This window comes from Scyliorhinus canicula, chromosome 1 (assembly GCF_902713615.1).
Source record: "Scyliorhinus canicula chromosome 1, sScyCan1.1, whole genome shotgun sequence".
In the NCBI taxonomy this organism is placed as follows: Eukaryota; Metazoa; Chordata; class Chondrichthyes; order Carcharhiniformes; family Scyliorhinidae; genus Scyliorhinus; species Scyliorhinus canicula.
In genome coordinates, this window is record NC_052146.1 from 271363691 (window position 1) to 271384788 (window position 21098).

General features: G+C 44.6%; 1 protein-coding gene across 1 annotated transcript in view; it reads left to right on the forward strand.

Moving 5' to 3' along the window:
• The window catches only part of srbd1 (S1 RNA binding domain 1), a 341334-nt gene that overhangs the window by 139970 nt on the left and 180266 nt on the right, over window positions 1-21098 (forward strand). Inside the window, exon 16 of the mRNA XM_038813261.1 lies at window positions 14016-14107. Within this exon, the coding sequence (XP_038669189.1) occupies window positions 14016-14107 (92 nt within the window). The remainder of the gene's footprint in view (window positions 1-14015; window positions 14108-21098) is intronic.

Consider the following 21098-nt stretch of genomic DNA (forward strand, 5'->3'; position numbering starts at 1 on the left):
TGCCAACTCATTCATTTTCTCTTTGGCTGTTGGAATCTTAAAGCCTTTGAGGAACCCTTTTAAGAAGAAATTGATGCTGCTGGTATTCAGATGAGGCAGACATCTCTTTTTTCAACTGAAAGAAATGGCGTGAAATGAGGAGTACTGGAAAAATACATCTGTGGACTGTCATTGTTTGAAGGGAATGCTGTATGTTCATGCAGATGAACATTAAGTATCCAGAGTGCCACATCACTACAGTCTGTATGCCAGACAAACATTGTATCAGTCCAGTGATCTGAGAAATGCTCCAGCATTTGAGCCTAAACGTGATTATTTCAAACAAGTCATAGCAGAATTCTTCAATCTGGCCAGCAGATGGCAAAGTTGAAGCAAAGATACAAAGTAGTAGTGAAATGTGCAGATGACCTCCTTTTGCCAATTTTTTGTAATTTTCAAAATAAATTGGATGTATATTTGAAAAAGAAAATTCACAGGACTCTGGGTAGGGGAAAGAGCAGGTTTAATTGATTTAGTACCGCTGCCTCACAGCACCAGGGGACCCGGGTTCAATTCTAGCCTCGGGTGACTGGGTGGAGTTTGCACATTCTCCCCATGTCTCCGTGGATTTCCTCCAGGTGCTTCGGGTTTCTCCCACTGTCCAAAGATGTGCAGGTTAGGTGGATTTGCCATGCTAAATTGCCCATTAGTGTCCAAGGATGTGCAGGTTAGGTTAAGGGGTGATTGAGATAGGGCAGGGACGTGGGCTTGAATTGAGTGCTCTCTTTCAGGGGGTCGGTGCAGACTCAGTGGTCTAAATTGCCCCCTAATCCTGTAGGGATTCTGTGATTCTATCTGTTTCAGTGAGTCAACACAGGCATAATGGATCAAATGACTTCCTGTGTGATACCATTTTATGGTTCTGCCTCTGGTCTTTGATTTTTGTTTCGTCAATATTTTAATTAATCCATTGTTTTGGCTGTTCTGTTTTTATTTCTAAGGTTACGTTTCCTGGATAGAGAAGAAAAATTAATGCTGCCTAAGTTGTGAAAATCATGGGCTGGTAGCTGTATTTGTCATTTGACGCCTTTAGTCGAGTTTTGTTAATTACATAAGATTTTTGGACGAAAGGATTCTATATGTTTTGTTCAGATAGAAAGTAGTAAGTGACATGGGTAGAATATATCGTACATTGTTAGGGAAATTCTGTTATCTCTGATCTGAAATTGCTAATATAGTAATCTGCATCAGATTTAGAAGGATTATGTTGAAGCTATGATGTGGAGATGCTGATGTTGGACTGGGGTTGGGCACAGTAAGACGTCTGACAACACTAGGTTAAAGTCCAACAGGTTTGTTTCGAATCACTAGCTTTCGGAGCGCAGCTCCTTCCTCGGGTCTGAGGAAAACCTCCCTTTTTGACCATTTGATTATCTGGCTTATTGGGTGCGATTTGCCATCTGTTCACGCCGGCGCATGAGTTTCCCAGCGATGAGGGATGTAGTCACTGGGAAATCCCATTGTCAGTGGCGTTGTCGGTAAATCCCGTTGCCGCGCCCTCTCCACTGCTGAAAAACACATGGCGGGTTGGTTAGTAAATCCCACCCTTTAACTCCTTATGTCGCTCGATGTCATAATTTGTTTTATAAGGGTTTGGTACGTTTCGGCGTGGCCAGTTCGGCGTAGCCGATTCGACGGAGGTATTTTTCGGCGGAGGGACGTTTCGGCGTCAAATTAGTTATAGTCGCAAAATGTTTGTGCAGCCCATTTCTTGTATCTTTTCCTTCCAGCCGCCTCAGATATCGTGTTTGTGCACCAAACCGGGTCTCGTAAAGAAAGGCACCAACATTAAACCAGTTCGCCAGTGATCTACACTGCTGTCTGACTTTACACAGCCGGTGTTACTGAAGATATCGTGTTTGTGCACCAAGCCGGGTCTCTTAAAGAAAGCCGGTGTTACTGAAAGTATTGAAGCAGCTGCCCAGTGATCTACATTGCTGTCTGACTTAACACATTGTGTAAAGTCACAATATCTTCAGTAACACCGGCTGTGTAAAGTCAGACCCGGTTTGGTGCACAAACACGATATCTGAGGCGGCTGGAAGGAAAAGATACAAGAAATGGGCTGCACAAACATTTTGCGACTATAACTAATTTGACGTCCCTCCGCCGAAAAACTCCTCCGCCGAATCGGCCACGCCGAAACGTCCCATTCCAATCGGCTACGACGAACTGGCCCCGCCGAATCGGCCACGCCAAACTGGCCACGCCGAAACGTCCCATCCCCGTTTTATAATGCCCTTGTGAAGGACTTTTAGAGGTTTCCTTTTTTTTTAAAGATGCTATAACAAACGTAAATAGTTTTGTACAAGCTGAAGGCTAAAACTCATGGATCCAAATGACATTTATTCTAATGTAGCAAGTATGACTTGTGGCTGAAACATTTTATTCCTTGGGTCGGCTTCACAATAAGATTTGCAATTAAATTTGAAGTTGCGGTGTCCTTTAGTAGTATTTCAGTACAATTTTTAAAATAAATTTAGAGTACCCAATTCATTTTTTCTAATTAAGGGGCAATTTGACGTCGCCAATCCACCTAACCTGCACATCTTTGGGTTGTGGGGGCGAAACCGACGCAAACACAGGGAGAATGTGTAAACTCCACACGGACAGTGACCCAGAGCTGGGATCGAACCTGGGACCTCGGCACCGTGAAGCAACAGTGCTATCCACTGTGCCACTGTGCTGCCCTGTATTTCAGTTCATTTTAATTGAATGAGCAAGTTACCTGATGTCAATTAAGAAATCTGACTTGATAATGTTTATTAATCAAAACCTAAGGAAGATACTGGAACTCAAATATAATGCATATTAATTTTATTCACTATGTCCTTTTACAGATTAAAGTTTTATTGCTGAATCTGTTCTGTCTTTTCATTCAGTGGTAAAACTCTTGCCCCTGTGCCTGAAGGTTGTTTTCAAACCCCACTGTAACACTTGTGCAAGTAATCTCGGCTGGCACATCAGCGCACTTCTCAGAACCAAGCTTCCATTTGCCCGCTCAGGTGAATGTCAGTGGTCCTTTGGCACTATTGGATGAAGTACAGGGAGTTCTTCAAATGTTCAGTCAACCTCAACAAGCATCCCAAAACAGCAGTGACTGCACTTCAACTATAATTTATGGGTTGCAAAGTACTCTGGGATGCTAGAAAATTAAATTCTTTTGACTTGTTTTGTTTCCAAAAATAGTTGACAGGGACCAATTGGGTTTATAACGGAATGCATGAAAGTTGGGGAAGAGAGAAATGGTCTTTTCTTTTAGCAACTTCAAATTAGCAAGCAGTATAACGGTTCCAGTTTTTAAAATAAATCGGTGGAGTAAATTTGGAAAAGAAAATCCTCTGTTAGCGATTTGTTGTGGCAGGGCAAATGGAAGTATAGATAATGGATTAATGATTTTGCAACATAGCCATACAGAGGAAATCTTCCCCGATGATGTGGTTATATGCTTATTATAGATGATATGTACAGAAAGTTGTAGCTTGTAGGTAATGGTTTTGTGGACAAGCACCATCGTAGGTAAAAATCTAGACAACTTTAATGAGCAGGTCTACTCGTTAAGTGAAAAAAAAAGTAAAATTCTATTTTTACTGTGAGCACCGTTTCAAATTATTTCAAAATTCAGAAGGTGAATTGTTCTTTCACTCCAGACTATTGAGACATTTTCCGCATTCATACACAGCAAGTTAATTTTCACAGGTTTTAAAACAATTATGCAGCTTAAATGCTGAAGTAAATTATTCTGAACTACTCCAGTCAGAAAAAAAATAAGAACAGAAAAGGAAGTTGAGTAAAAATTTGCTGCCTTATGTTTTAATATGTATCTAATCTTAGAGCCTGAAAGATTGTGCGGCCTTGTGTCACTTGAAAATTTGTACTTCTGGATATTTATTTTCAACAAGAGTTCCATTTAATTAAATATAATTTTAATAAACCAGCTAGCTCTAAGTTTACACTCTTATCCCAGTACATCAGTCTTAAAAATGTAATATTTATAACTTTGGTTCTTATTAAAATGTAATTTAAAATGTAATGAGAACAACAGCCAAAAATGATCTGATTCTCACATTTTGGCATTGGTTTTAATAGTTTGATGAAGTACCGCACCCAAAGTAAGGTGAGATTCTGCTGTTCATTTTTATGCATCCATCCATTCACTGCCATGCAAGGACAGGGTCAGCTTCACTCACAGTAATTAATTGTAATGGAGAATTGAGGATGATTTTAGTAGCAATATTCAGTTAAATCTCCTTGGAAAGCTTACATTTTGAATAAAAAAGACCTGATCTTTTGGAAGCTAACTCGCAATTTATTGCAAGGACCTTTAATTTTAGTTCTGTTTGGGGGCAGAAATAGAAAGAAACAATGTCCTGCATAAACAAATTGAAAGTAGTTGCAAGTCCAAGTGTAAGCCTCTGAATGCTTAAAAGCTTGTGAGACTAAAAAAAGCGCTGTTAAATAAGTGTAACTTGATTTTCGTGTGTTTCTAATACAGGAAGTTAAAAAGCAAAATGTGAATGATTTAAGTAACCTTTCAAAAACAGCTAATAAAGACTTGATTTTTTCAAGAGCTTTAGTCATGTATTAAACAGCACGAGCTAATGACCATTCCTTGTCTCCCTGTGCCTGGCTTATAGTTTTAAGTATTTTTAATAAACTCAGAAGTTTCTTGATTTTAATGTTTTATAAATGGTTAAATATGTGAAGGTGTGCTGTGCTGTGTGACATAATAACCCGTTTGGTAATTCCTGGAAGGTGGTGTTTGAAAATAGCGATTGTTACTTCATTCAGCCTAATATAAGAGGTGTGTCATGTTTGCGTTGGGGGAAGTTGTTCCCACAGGGGGTTCCGGCCTAATCTCAGGTGTGACTAGATCTGCCATTGGAATTCAGAAATAACTGTTGCAACATTATGAGCAAGTGTATTGTGTCGGTGGAGTTCTGTCATCACCTGTGTGTCCTTAATCAGAAAGCATCTGTTTTCCATTGTAATTGGCAAAATATTTCTTTTCTCTAACTGCATTCTCATATGCCGGCATCAGAAGATTTTTTTTCAGCAAACTGTACTTTAAAAATAATTTTTTTATTGGAATTTTTTTACAGAAAATATAACAACAAACAATGAAGAGCAACAATAAAACCCCATAATAACTGTAACACCCCCAAGACCGTATCAAGGCTTGTATCACATCCCCCACCCCCCCCAAACCCAGTAAACAACAAGAGAACTTAAAAATAAATTAAATTAAAATTAAATAAGCAAACATGTGGGCCCGGTGTAGCACCTTGAATTGGATGAGGCTAAGCCGCGCACATGAGGAGGAAGAGTTAACCCTCTCCAGGGCATCAGCGCATGTCCCATCTTCGATCTGTTCCCCCAGTTCCCCCTCCCACTTAGCTTTCAGCTCCTCTACTGACACCTCCTCCACCTCCTGCATTACCTTGTGGATATCAGATATCTTCCCATCCCCGACCCAGACCCCCAAAAGCACCCTGTCACTCGCCCCCCCCCTCGCGGGAAGCAAAGGGAATCCCTCCACCTGCTGCCTATCAAATGCCTTTACCTGCAGATACCTGAACATGTTCCCTGAGGGGAGCCCAAATTTCTCCTCCAACTCCCCCAGGCTCGCAAACCTCCCATCAATGAACAGGTCCCTCAGCTGTCTGATGCCCGCTCTGTGCCAACCCTGGAACCCCCCATCAATGTTCCCTGGGACGAACCGATGGTTCCCCCTTAACGGAGCCTCCATCGAGCCCCCCCCCCCCCCCCCCATGTCGCCTCCACTGCCCCCAAATCTTGAATGTAGCCGCCACCAACGGACTTGTGGTATACCTCGTAGGAGGGAGCGGCCACGGCGCTGTTACCAGGGCCCCCAGGCTTGTGCCTCCACAGGACGCCATCTCCAACCGTTTCCATGCTGCCCCCTTCCCCTCCATCACCAACTTGCGCACCATCGACACATTGGCCGCCCAATAATACCCCGAGAGGTTGGGTAACGCCAGCCCCCCACCATCTCTACCCCGCTCCAAGAAGACCCTCTTCACCCTCGGGGTCCCATGCGCCCAAACAAAGCTCATGATGCTGCTAGTCACTCTCCTAAAGAAGGCCCTCGGGATAAAGATGGGCAAACACTGAAAGAGGAACAAGAACCTCGGGAGAACCGTCATTTTGATGGACTGCACTCTACCCGCCAGCGATAGCGGCACCATGTCCCACCTTTTGAATTCCTCCGCCATCTGCTCCACAAGCCTGGTAAAATTAAGCTTATGGAGAGTCCCCCAACTCCTGGCAACCTGCACCCCCAGATATCTGAAACTCTTCACTGCCCTCTTAAACGGGAGCCTCCCAATTCCCTCCTCCTGATCACCCGGGTGTACTACAAATACCTCACTCTTGCCTAGATTTAACTTCTAGCCAGAGAAGCTCCCAAACTCAGCCAACAGCTCCATCACCCCCGTCATTCTGGGTCCGCCCATACAACAGCAGGTCGTCCGCATACAGCGATACCCTATGTTCTTCCCCACCCCGCACCAGGCCCCTCCACCTCCCCGACTCCCTCAGCGCCAAGGCCAAATGTTCTATTGCCAATGCAAAAAGCAAGGGGGACAGGGGGCACCCCTGCCTGGTCCCACGGTAGAGCCTGAAGTACTCTGATCTCCTTCCATTGGTAACTATACTCGCCATCGGGGCCTCATAGAGCAACCTCACCCATTTGATGAACCCCTCCCCCAATCCGAACCGCTCCAGCACCTCCCACAGGTACCCCCACTCAACTCTATCAAACGTCTTCTCTGCATCCAGAGCCACCAGTATCTCCGTCTCCCCCTCCACCGCCGGCATCATAATAACATTTAACAATCTCCGCACATTCGTGTTGAGCTGTCTTCCCTTGACAAATCCTGTCTGATCCTCGTGTATCACCCCTGGCACACAGTCCTCTATCCTGGTGGCCAGGATCTTCGCCAGCAACTTAGCGTCAACATTGAGGAGCGAGATTGGCCTGTATGATCCACACTGCAAGGGGTTCTTGTCCCGCTTCAGGATTAGGGAGATCAGCGCCCGTGACATTGTCGGGGGCAAAGCCCCCCCCCCCCCCCCCCATGCCTCATTGAAGGCTCGCACCAACAGGGGGCCCACCAGATCCGCATACTTTTTATAATACTCTACCGGGAACCCATCCGGCCCCGGCGCCTTACCTGACTGCATTTGACCAATCCCCCTGACTACCTCCTCCAACTCTATCGGCGCCCCCAGCCCCTCCACCAGCTCCTCTTGCACCTTTGGGAAACGCAGCCTGTTCATGAAGCTCTCCATCCCCCCCCCCCATCGGTGGCTCCGAACGGTACAGTTCCTCGTAGAAGTCCCTAAAGACCCCGTTCACCTCTGCCCCCTTCTGCACCACATTCCCACCCTTATCCGTCACTACACCAATTTCCCTAGTCGCATCTCGCCTATGGAGCTGATGCGCCAACATCCTGCTCGCCTTCTCCCCATACTCATATACCGCGCCCTACGCCCTCCTCCACTGTGTCTCCGCCTTTCTGGTGGTCAGCAAGTCGAACTCGGCCTGCAAACTACGCCGTTCCCCCAGCAACCCCTCCTCCGGGGCCTCCGCGTACCTCCTATCCACGTCCAGGAGCTCCCCCACCAGTCTCTCCCTCCTCTCCCTATGGGCCCGGATGGAAATCAGCTCCCCCCCGGATCACTGCTTTCAGAGTCTCCCAGACCATCCCCACCCGGACCTCCCCCGTGTCGTTGGTCTCAAGATACCAAGATACCCCTCAATACTTCCCCGGACCCTCCTACACACCACCTCATCAGCCAGCATCCCCACATCCACGCGCCACAGCGCGCGCTGGTCCCGCACCTCCCCCATCTCCAGATCAACCCAGTGCGGAGCATGGTCTGAAATTGCTATGGCCGAATACTCGGCATCCTGCACCTTCGGGATCAATCCCCTGCTCAGGACGAAAAAATCTATTCAGGAGTAAACCCTATGTACATGGGAGAAAAAGGAATACTCCCGCGCCCTTGGCCTACCAAACCTCCAGGGATCCACCCCTCCCATCTGGTCCATAAACTTCCTCAGCACCTTGGCCGCTGCCGGCCTCCTACCTGTCCTTGAACTGGACAGTTCCAGTGGGGGATCTAGCACTATGTTAAAGTCTCCCCCCATGATCAGGCCCCCTGCCTCCAGGTCCGGAATGCGGCCCAACATGCGCCTCATAAAGCCGGCATCATCCCAATTCGGGGCATATACATTAACCAGCACCACCTTCTCTCCCTGCAGCCTACCCTTCACCATAATATATCTGCCCTCCTTGTCCGACACCACCTCAGACGCCTCGAACGCCACCCTCTTCCCCACCAGAATCGCCACCCCCCCGGTTCTTCGCGTCTAATCCTGAATGGAAAACCTGCCCCACCCACCCCTTCCTCAGACGAACCTGGTCCGCCACCTTCAAGTGGGTCTCCTGGAGCATAGACACGTCCGACTTCAGCCCCTTCAAATGAGAAAGTACCCTAGTTCTCTTAACTGGCCCATTCAGCCCCCTCACGTTCCAGGTGATCAGCCGGATCAGAGGGCACCCCGCCCCTCCCCCGCCGACTAGCCATAGCTCATCGACTGCTCGCCCCAGGCCAGCGCACACCGCCCGACCCGTTCCCCATAACGATAACGCCTCTCCTCTACCCCCCCGGCCCACGCCAGCTCTCTCCTGGCCCTTCCAGCAGCAACCCGGTGCTTCCCCCCCCCCCCCCCCCCCGCCCCCCCAAGGCTAGGACCCCTCCTAGCCGCGACGCACCCTCCATGGTACTACCGTGAGTCAGCTGACTTCTGCAACTCCCACCAAAACCCGGCCCCTCCCGACATGGGGTCATCCCCCCTCCTGCCACACCTCCTTGGCATCGCTTCAGCGTGGGAAAAAACCAGTAGAGGCCACGCCAGCTCCGCCCCCCCCTGCCCCGCAGCGCGGGAAACCAGAGGAAAGCCCGCGCTTTCACACTGCCCCACCCCACCCTTCTGACGCAGCTCCCCAAATTCCAGCTCCACCCCATCCCCCAGCCCCATACAGAAGAGGAAATACAAAACTAACCCCCAACATTCCCCACATAACCCAAAACCATACCCAACAGACCCACCCGGAAACAGAGCAAAAAATCAGCATAGAAAACACATGTCAAAATTACAAAAACAGCAACAGCAAAAACAGCAACGACCATAGTGCACCGGACCCCGCAGCCCCCAGACCCTAGTTCGAGTCCAGCTTCTCCGCCTGTACAAAGGCCCACGCCTCCTCTGGGGACTCGAAGTAGTGGTGCCGGTCCTTATATGTTACCCACAGACGCGCAGGCTGCAGCATTTCAAATTTGACCTGCTTGGCATGCAGCACCGCCTTCATCCGGTTGAACCCGGCCTGCCGCTTAGCCACCTCCGCACTCCAGTCCTGGTAGATTAGCACTACCGAATTCTCCCACTTGCTGCTCCTCTCTTTCTTGGCCCAGCGCAGCACACACTCCCGGTTGCTGAATCGATGGAACCGCACCAGCACCGCCCGCGGGGGTTCATTTGACTTGGGCCTCCTGGCCAGCACTCTGTGGGCTCCCTCAAGCTCCAGGGGCAAGTGGAAGGACCCCGCTCCCATCAACGAGCTCAGCATCGTGGTCGCATAAGACGGAAGATCCGACCCCTCCAGCCCCTCCGCCAGGCCCAGGATCCTCTAATTCTTTTGCCTCGTGCGAACGTCCAGCTCCTCCAAGCGGTCTTGCCACTTTTTGTGAAGTGCCTCGTGCAACTCCACCTTCCCCACGAGGACCACGTCCTCCTCCTCCCGCTCAGCGGCCTGCTGCTGCAACTCCCGAATGGACACCTCCTGGGCTGTCTGGGTCTCAGGCAGCTTGTTGGTAGTCGCATTCAGGGAGTCCAGCAACTCAGCCTTCAGCTCTGCAAAACAGCGCAGAAGAGCAGCTTGCTGCTCCTGCGCCCACTTCCACCAGTCCTCGGGTGCTCCGCCGGCTGCCATTTTGTCCTCCTTCCCCCGCTTTTCCTGGGGAGCTGCTGCAGCCTTTTCCTTTGCCCCACTCCGGGTAAGCACCATAAATTTCAGGGAATGTTCCTCCAAACACCTTTCTCCCACCGGGAATCGTCGAAACAGCGCCGTTTGGGGCCCTAAAATAGGCCCGAAAGTCCTTTAATATCGGGAGCTGCCGAACGTGCGGCTTAGCTCCGCATCACCGCAACCAGAAGTCAGCAAACTGTACTTAACAGTTACCTTCCTGATGACTTTATGTGCCGATCACAAAGGCTATGGGCAGGTGATTGCTGAGGCCAGATTGCTAGTTCTGTTAGCAAAGACCTTGTTAACACTAAATGCCTCATCATGGATGCAATACTGAAGCAAAATTTATAATATGAGTCGTGCACTGTGCATTCCTCCGGCGTTAAAATCTCATCCGTTCAACTATAAACGTTAGCCTGGTAGGATTCCAGTGGCAGCACACTGTTTAATAACGTAATCTCAGTGGGATATATGAAAAATGCAGGATTTTGGATATATTGGATTATAAACATTTGACAATTTAAGGGTTAAAAGTCTGGGGCTAGATTGTGTTTGACTGCAGTAGTCATGTTTTTAAAAATAATCTTGTTTTGTAAGACCAGAAACCTTTTGGGAGTCATAGGTGAAATTGTCCAGAGTAAAAACATCCTGGGCTAATGCAATGTTATTTGATTAGGGGGAGTAACTGGGGTGTTAATGTGCTTTCAGCATGGAGAGTTAATTTGTTTTCAGCTTGGAGAGGTGATGGGCATGCTTCTCTGGCCGCATCTGCCCGTCGACTGGAGAATCCTGCATGAGGTCAATGGAGTTCTCCATTGTACTAGGCTCGGCCATGGTGTTCTTGCGGTCAGCGGGGCGGGAGAGTCCAGCCCAATGCCATTGCTGGGTGGAACAAAGGTATTCGGACATTTTGAGAGAGCTTTTTGAGTTGTGTTCTGATCTTGCTCACCCGTAGAAAAAAGTAAAGTATTTTGGCTCTCACAGTAGGATAGTTTAAAAAAAAGATTGATGGTATTTAACGCAGTGTAGACTTGTCTGAGGATGAGGGGGAAGCTGAACAAATCAGTGGAAGGAGCGTTTGAAGACATCCAGCCAGAGTCTGTAGCAGATCTAACAAAACCAAATCTGTTCAGGAAATCAAGTATTACTCGATGCAATTGGGTATGGATTGAGAGCAGTATGTTTTTTTTACCTTTCTTGTTGTTTAATTGGCAATAGACATAGTTATTAAGGGCATGGCATCCACTGTATTGAGTGGTATTGTTTAAAGGGGTAATTGTGACCTATTTTCGGGTATGTTGTTAAATAGTTTAATATTGTGTCAATAATATAGTTTTGTTTTAAAATACCAAATCACTCTTTCTTCGTACAATCACTCCCGGAGCGAAGTATTCTTTCCGCACGGTCTTACAAAAATACAGTAAAATATTTGGGTTTCGGTCCAGTATCCTAGCCACTGTTGGGGTCTGGTCTGGAATCGTAATAGATATCTGTTGCCCATTGTTTAAAAAAATTGGACTTGCCACAGATACTTGCTGGGCTGGTTTAGCTCAGTTGGCTAGACAGCTGGCTTGTAATGCAGAACAAGGCCAGCACCGCAGGTTCAATTCCCCTACTGGCTGAGAATTTTGAATTCTCCCTCTGTGTCACATTAACTTCATTGCAGTGTTAATGTAAGCCTACTCGTGACAATAAAAGATTATTATTATTGATTCAGCTGCTGCTGTAAGTGGTGTTTTAATGCCTCATCTTTTATGCGAGCTGACACTCAGTGGTATGTACTTCCTCCTGTGTAATGGTGAAACCAGAATATAACAATATCATCCTCATAATCTCAAACGGGGTTCATGTTTTTCATTAGAGAGATGGATTGAGTTATCACTTAATGATGTAAGGCTTGATGAGAATTGTTAACCTGATTTATTTCACAGTAAGTGTTTATGTAAAGTATGTTTGGTTGACCGTACTCCGTTATAAGACCATAAGAAATAGGAGTAGGACATTCAGCCCATTGAGTCTGCTCCGCCATTCAATAAGATTGTGGCTGGTCTGATTGTGACCTTAACACCACTGTCCCGCTTGCCCCCCATAATCCCGGACTCCCTTGTCGATCGAAAATCTGCCTTTAACTCTGTATATCTTATCCTTGCATAATGGTGAAAAATTAGTGCGAGACTTTTTTGGATTACTTAAACAAGCTAACGTTGCTTTTTGTTTAGTCTCCTTTTATCCAGTTGCTTATGATTTTTCAGACTCTTGCTTAAAAATGAACTGATTTGCTGACCGTTTATCTGCCTTATTTGCTTTCAGGCACCTGGGCAAGAGATGGTAAAATGAGATTAATGTCCCTCTTACCCCGTTTTGTTCCCCGGATTATGCTGTTCAGAGTGTGAAATGGTTCATTTCAGCAATATCCTGGGATATCTCTGAGGAATAATCAAAGCATAGGGGACAAAAACATTGGAAAGTCTGCTACAATAAAATGCATTTTGATTTGAAATATTGAAAATATTGTTCGTGAAATACATTTTTTAAGATTAAACTGGATGCCACTAGAAGAATTGATACTGTATTACAACTTGGTTAAGTGATCTTTACTCTGAGGGTTATTGAAATATTTTCAACAAAAATGTTTTTTTCATTTTTAATCAGACTTTAAAAAATACGGTATATGCTATAAATTAGTCAATTAAGTTGCATAGAGGTGAATGGCTCAAATTTGGAACGATGTTAGAGATGTAATCAAATTAGATTGGGGCCCAAGTGGTCTCTAGGTGGCGACAATGTTACAGTAAGAAAACACTGCTTCCTTTTTATTAAAATCATTTCTCAGTTCTTATTTATCCTATTTCTTTTCAAGTTCTCTCATAGTCAGTAGGAGAGGTAACAGAAATATCATTCTCTTTCTGTATTATTTAAGGTGGTTACAATCGGAATATCCAAAGATGGATACGCTCAAAACAGTCTTTTCACCTTTTCTTTCCAAATAACATTGCGGTATTTAAATCTTACATCTGTGGTGAACTAATACACTTTTTTTTTGTTCCTATGTATTACATCTTAAGCTGTTTGCTAGTGTACGGTGACATTTGTTTTGAAATATTGATTTGATCCATTGATCTTGGATTATAAAGATAGGCAATGATTTATTACAAAAGATTCAGGAGACTTTCCTCCATTTGCCTTGCCACCCTCCTGAAATTGCTAATTTACACTGGGCATACATAAGTGCCTGCTGCCCTTTGGCCAGCTGGTGTGCATGTAAAGAGAGCACCCGGACTATCTTGCTCACTACCTGATCACAGGGAGCATATATCCACTGAGCCATCAGCTCCTCCATGTATTATATATCTAGAGAAAATATTTAAATTGGCTTTCGGCAGACCCTTGATGGTCAATCTTTCACTAGCTGTGGGGAGGAAGGAGAAAGTGGACATTTCTAATTATTAAAAGCAAAACACTGCGGATGCTGGAAATCTAAAATAAAAACAGAAAATGCTGGATAAACTCAGCAGGTCTGGCAGTGGTGGTGGACAGAGAAGCACAGATAATGTTTCCAGTCCATATGGCCCTTCAACAGTTCTACAGAAGGATGATATGAACTCGAAATGTTAACTGTGGTTTTCCTCTCCACAGATGCTGCCAGACCTGATGAGTTTATCCAGCATTTTCTGTTTTTATCTCTAATTATTACTTATTCTGAACTGAGCAGCAAAGTGATAGTTAGTGTAACACTGTCATACTAGATGTGACGCTGACACAGTGCCCTCTGATAGTCACATACAGGATGCTGTCGCTATCTGAGGTAGTGAGAGTGAATAATGCTTATATCCAATGTTACCTGTTCAAAATCATTTGGCAGCTTAGGATATTCATTCAGCCCAATTACTTAAAAACATGTTTCTTGACCATTTATAGTATTACCAATGAAGCTGGAGCATCCATATACAGTGTCAGCCCAGAGGCTGCTAAAGAGATGCCGGATCTGGATCCTAATCTCAGAAGTGCAGGTAAGTGAAATTCCAGTTTACTTTTTATAATATCAATGAAAGTATACATTTAGATCAAACTTAAGAACATAAGAAAGAGGAGCAGGAGTATGCCACTCGGTCCTTCAAGCCTAAAAATTGGAGTACTGCCTGTGTTTTTAAAAAAAAAATTGCATACCATTGTTCTGAAGCACAGTAATCAAGAGGTGAATTAGCTCTTTCAGCAAAGCAAGGGAAGAGTCCTCATCCTACAGTGTTAATAATTTGCTAGTAAAATTAAATGTTGAGAAATTGGACATATTTTCAAAGCAACTCAGTTCTGAGAGCAGGCATCATGTTAGAATCCTATCCCAAGTTGATATATTATTTCAGCAGGAGTCACTGTATAGTAAGCAGGAACAGGAAGCCATCCCTCCTCTGTCTTCCCTCCCTCCCTCCCCCCCCCCCATCCCCCAATCCTGCCAATTCCAACTTCTTTCTTCATAGTTTCTTCTATTTTTATTATTGTACTTTAACTTTTACATCTAGTATACCATATTTTAACTATTCCAGAAGTTCAGCAAGGGTGCACTTTGCCAGATCTATAGGAGTTCCACTATGTGTGTTTTCAGATCATAAAGAATTAATCGGGCAGGTTTTCTGAGTTTAAATAAAGCAATAAGGCTAGGTTTATTGCCTCAACTGAATTTTAAAAGAGTAAATTGTTACCTCCATTCATATGTCTCACACATTCCCTGGCTTCGTACTCACACACACACTAGTACAACTGATAGAAGATGAGCATAGACTTGAGATTTTTTACAGCTCAAGGAGAAAAATAAACAATCAAAGAAATATACGGTTTCTTTGGCTGGTCTCAATGTGCTGGTTCCACATTCCGACCGTTTTGTGCAGTTACTGGGTATAACTGTACGGAGTCGATTCCCAGGTTTTATTTCTAAAAGATCTTGGTTTGCAGTTGATTTTCTCTTCTCAGAATGGTTACTCTGCAATATCTGTAAACAGTACTTCCGAGAGAGAGAGAGAGGGAGACATGGCCCTTGCAGTCTTTCAATTTATCCTTTTGGTCTCTTTTCTCTGACTTGGTAGAACAGTTCTTAAAGAGCCTTACTGGCTGTATACTCCACAGGAATTTGATTACCGTGTCTGCTGTAGTCATTGTGCTGTAGAACAGGTAATGGCATTTTTGATGTCTCATGGTAGAAACGTTTGAAGAGTAATGGTATAAAAGGCACCAAGCGATGGGGTTTTTCATGCTCCTGGGAGGTGTTGGTGGGGGGAGGGGTGCGGTGGCAGCGTAGAGGGTGGATTTAAGAGTGTTCCTTTTCCTCTCCCTTGGGGTGGAATGCAAGCTGTATGGCTGACTGGCTGCAGTCCTTCCATTGTCTTAATGAGATGCGTTTAGCAAAATCCAGCGCCAGAAAAAAAGCATTAGAAATGGTGTCTTCTTTGTTTTTTTTTTTTGTTTTTTTTTATAAATTTAGATTACCCAATTATTTTTTCCAATTAATGGGCTTTTTAGCATGGCCAATCCACCTACTCTGCACATTTTTGGGTTGTGGGGGCGAAACCCACGCAGACACGGGGAGAATGTGCAAACTCCACACGGACAGTGACCCAGAGCCGGGATCGAACCTGGGACCTCAGCGCCGTGAGTTCTTTGTTTTTAAAAAAAAAAACCACATCCATATAACGCAATAAAGCACCTCAACTTTGACTTGTTGTATAGTGGAGCATATTTGGAATGCGGACATACAAATTTGAGCAGTTTTTAGTTGCTCTAAAACAAAATCCGTTGGATAAACAATTTTAAGTTAACTATTACTCCTGGGCAGCACGGTAGCACAGTAGTTAGCACTGTTGCTTCACAGGACCCTGGTTCGATTCCCGGCTTGGGTCACCGTCTGTGTGGAGTCTGCACGTTCTCCCTGTGTCTGCGTGGGTTTCCTCCGGGTGCTCTGGTTTCCTCCCACATGTTTTGAAACACATGCCGTTAGGTAATTTGGACATTCTGAATTCTCCCTCTGTACCTGAACAGGCGCCCGAATGTGTCGGCTGGGGGCTTTTCACAGTAACTTCATTGCAGTGTTAATGTAAGCCTACTTGTGACAATAAAGATTATAAAAATAATATACTTGCTGGTATCCCCATGTGAACTCATAAGCATATGCAATCACAGTTTGTCGTCCAGCGCATCATCTGATGATATAACCTGGGAAAGGAGTAATTTGGGATTGCAATTTCAAAGTTGTCTGCTTCATAATATTTCATTATCTGCCAATTAGATAATGTAGATTCATTCAAACCATACATGTGGCTATAGTTATGTATGTTTTATTTTGTGAGTAACTTCATTTTTAAAATTTATTAAAGATCCCCAACAAAAGCTAGATTTGTTTCTTCAAATAGTTTCTGAAACAATCAGGTGCTCTTTAGTATTAGTTTTGTACATGGAGCAATTTTACTGGAAACATTGTTACAATGGAATTTTATTGTGGTTCATACTGTTTCATACTTTTAAAAGTAGATCATGAAAAGATTTTGTTTTACTGTAAATTACTTCTAAAAACTTTACTAATTCTTAATCAGGAAATATATTTATCAACTGCAGATAAACTTTGCCCATCGTAGACAGAGACTTGAATGAGATTTAATCATAAATTGAGCCAACATGTATCTAAAAATAGAGATTTTGCTGAGCGGCAGCTAGGTCTATCGTAGACACCACCGCTCGAAGGAGAACCCCCAAGATAAGGGTAACATGGAGCAAAAGGTCATATAGCGTGGCGTTGTCAACTCCCATCTGCCTGCCATTTCTCCACAGGCCTAAATACATTGGATTAATTTACACTTAAACTAGAGCAAACTGCTTACACTTTCTTTTGTGAAGTGCCTTCTGGCTTTCTTTGTTACGGATTTAAAGCCATCGTATTAGTGAGGTCATACCCTAGAGGATTTGCCATAAAATTAGGTGTACAGTCAGAGCTGTCCTAGTACCTAGCGAAAGAAAAAGTACAGCACCGAGAAAAGATAATTTCTTCTGACTGCCTGTTAAGAAATAAGAGAATTTAAAGATTAGGTGTGTTGGAAGTTTCCCCTTAATGTCAACTTTAGCTAGCATCTATTTTAACCTTCTTAAACCTAAAAGAGCATATCTTGCCTTTGGCTATGTAAAAGAAAAGGTCAGCATTTAGAAAACACAATTATTCAGTGCAATTTTCTTTGTTAATGATTACATAATCTGCAACTATCATTTAGGCAATATGTTCATTGGTCTTAGTAGCATGTTGTTCGTCTTACTGATTCCACCTTGACTTTTTAAAATAGCTTTTTAAGAGTAATTTCCATTGGTTATATATTGCAAATTTAAAAACAGCAAATTTAAAAACAAAAGCTTTTTTTATGGGAGATCCTTGTCCTGTTTCATCTCGACGTCTTCAGAAATAATTTAATCCATTAGAACCTTATAGTAAATTAGAATGAACAATGCCTTTATGAAATACAGCTACAAATGAACACATTATATTTGATTAATATAGATTATGCATCTCAGTGCTCTGAAAATGATAAATGTTATCCTTGTGTATCTTGAGCTTAAGTGTTTCACCTAAGGCCACTTAATGTAGTGGTTATGGTTGTATTTGATTTGCTGAAATTCGGGCCTGAATCTTGTTTCTTCTACCGCCGCAATCTCACTAAAAGGCTGCTTACGGAATAGACAGATAGCTTATGTAAAACAACATCGTCCATGGTGTAACTTATAGGCCTGTAGCAATAGACTTTCCACAACTCAGAAGTGGCAAAGCATGCCATCCCCAAGTGTTATGAGCAGTGCACCTATTTGAATTTTTCAGAGTATTTTGATGGTTTGTTGGACAGCTACAATCATGTCACAAAAAAGGTGTTTTTTATTGCATTTATCTTAGGCCAGTGCACGTAATTATACAGCAAGACTGAATGATTGTTTACTGGAACCCCAGAATGTTTCAATGCACAATGGCAATGAAACAACAGATAAATGCAAATGCTCAAACCGGGGATTTTTTCCTGGCATGATTTGTGGAGCAGCACACCTCCGTTGTCATTATTGTTAGTTCCAGTTGTGCTAGAAGTGGAATTTGTGTTTGAAGCCAGTTGAGAAGTCTTGTTCATCTTTTTTTTTTTAAGGACACTTGAGTTTGCCTGGTGAAGCATTACAATGGATGGAGTGAAGTGATGTGTACCATTGTATCTTTATGTGGTGTTTGTTATTTATTCAGTTTGGAACCTGAATGGGTTTTTACCAGTTCTGTGACAAAACTCTTGCAACATTGAATTTAAGTTCATAATAAACTAGTTCTCAATCTTTAGTATTGGGTTGACCAAATTAGTAGCTATTCAGGTATTAAGCATTAAAATGTTTGTACTTTCAGGGTAACATAGTGCCTTCATCTGCCCCTGCCTCAACTCGCCCAAGTCTTTGTTACTTCGAAATTTGACTGTTGTAATATACGTCTGGCTGGCCTCCATAAACTTGAGGCCATCCAAAATTCTGCTGCCTTTGTCCTCGCCTCCTAAATCCTGTTCACCCATCATTATTGCGCTTGGTGACTTAAACTGGCTCCCAGCTAAGCATGCTGTGGTTTTAAAATTTTAGTCCCTGTTTTGGAATCTCTTCATGTCCTTCGGCTTTTCTATCTCTGTAATATCCTCCAACCCTGTAGGTATAATCATAGCTGTGTTGCAATTCACCGATTGACAGCTAGGAGTCTCAGTATATATGTGAATGTTAGATTCAGGTGACCTCAGACTGACTAGGGAACTGGGATGGGAGAGAAATAGTGGTTTGTGCATGTTATTACAGTTATTCATTTATTGTTTTGTATGTATTTGACATACAGTTAATGTTAACAAATCATTTATAGCTTTAGCTACAAGTGTTCTTGTAATATAAATCAGGCCATCTGACAAGTTGTGTGGTATTAAACACCTGAGAAAAAAAACTCATATCATCAAGTGAAGCCCGCCACAAGGTCCACAGAGATTTGAAGATTTTTCAAACTGCAAGAATGAACTACATGGAGTTGTTGAAGCCACCAATTAGTCTCCGATTTCATGGTAATGTGGACAGCAACTGCCATGCATTTAAACAACAATTTAATCTGTTTCTTACTGCAGATTAGGAGATTAATCAGATTTGTGTAAGGTAGCGATGCTCCTAACAACGACAGTCCCGAAGCAATTGCTGTGTTTAATACATTTAAATTTGCAAACGATGAAGATAGCAAAAATTTTAACAAAGGAATTCAAAGATTTTATGACCATTGCACCCCCAGAAAGAATGACATTTATGAACGCTATGTGTTTAGATTATGATTACAGAAGAAAGAAAAGTCCATACATCATTTCATCATTGATTTAAAGTTAAAAGCTAAAACCTATAATTTTTCTGCGGTAGAATCCTCCATGATTTGGGACCAAATTGTGTTTCGTGTGAATAAAGATAAGGTGAGGGAACGGGTGCTGAGGGAATCGGAGCTGTCCTTGGAAGAAACAGTTTATTTGTCAGGCTCACGAGCTAGCAGCACAACATTCTGAAATGTTTCTCAGTAATGGCAGCGTCTTCTTGGAGGAAAGCACTCAGGTGTTCATCCTTTTTCCAAAAAGGCCAGAAACTTAGAAAAAAAGGCAGGAAATTTCCTACAGCTCCTCGCACACCAACGAACAGGTTAATTTTTGAATAATCTTTATTGTTACAGGTAAACTTATATTAACGCTGCAATGACGTTACTGTGAAAAGCCCCTAGTCGCCATATTCCGGCGACTGCTCGGGTATACAGAGGGATAATTCAGAATGTTCAACTCTTTTGGAACATGTGGGAGGAAAGCGGAGCACCTGGCGGAAACTCACGCAGACACGGGGCGAACGTGCAGACTCCACACAGACAGTGACCCAAGCCGGGAATCGAACCTGGGACCCTGGCCTGCCGATCAGGACAAAGTATTTCTGTCTAAAAGATGTGGTCAAAGGCACAAATTAAGGCAGTGTTCACCATTTGGCAAGTTTTGCTCCAGATGCAAAGGAACAAAATCACCACCCAGATCAATCAGCACAGTGGAAGACACAGAGTGTGATTCTGCCCCAGTTGGCTGGGCGGCCGTACCGGTGCCAAGAGCAGCGAGAACCACTCCAGCGTCGGGCCGCCCGGAAGTTGCGGAATCCTCCGCACATCCAGGGGCTAGGCTGGCGCTGGAGGTGTTGGCGTCGCGTCAACTGGCAACGAAGGGCCGCTGCCGCGAGTTGGCACATGCACAGGACTGCCGGCATGTTTTGGCGCATGTTTCCTGCGTATGCGCAGGGGGTTTAATCTCTGCGCTGGTCATGGCGGAGCCTTACAGAGGCTGGCGTGGGAAAAGTGCCCCCACAGCACAGGCCCACCAGTAGATCGGTGGGCTCTGATCGCAGGCCAGGCCATCGTTGGCCCCCCCAACCCCCCGGGGTCGGATCCTCCCGTGCGGCACCCGAGGACGCCATGTGACGGCCGACAAGCCAGGTCCCGCCGGGATGGACCATGTCCATTTCATGCCGGCGGAAATGGCTGAAAACGGGCGGCCGCTCGGCCCATCGGGGCCCGGAGAATTGGTCGGTTGCCATTGGCCCCCAACTGGCGCGGCGCGATCCCTGCCCCTGCCCGAAAACCGGCGACGGAGACTTTGGCAGCCGGCAGCGGAGCGGAATTCACCCCCCACCCCCCCCCCCACCCCCCCGGGCTATTCTCCGACCCAACAGGGGGTCGGAGAATCCTGACCACAGTCTCCACTGAAACATCATTGTTTGTTGGAGTAAGAACAGAGGAGAAGAATATTTTGGAGACATAAAATTATTTTCCAACACTTAAAAATAAAAATTCAAAACAAATATGGTTGGCGAGGACAAATGGCTGCTTCCACTTGAAGTTCACGGTTCGTGGTCCAGTTGAAGTTGGACACTGGTGCCAAAGCCAATTTAATCAGCATGACTGATTTTAAAAAA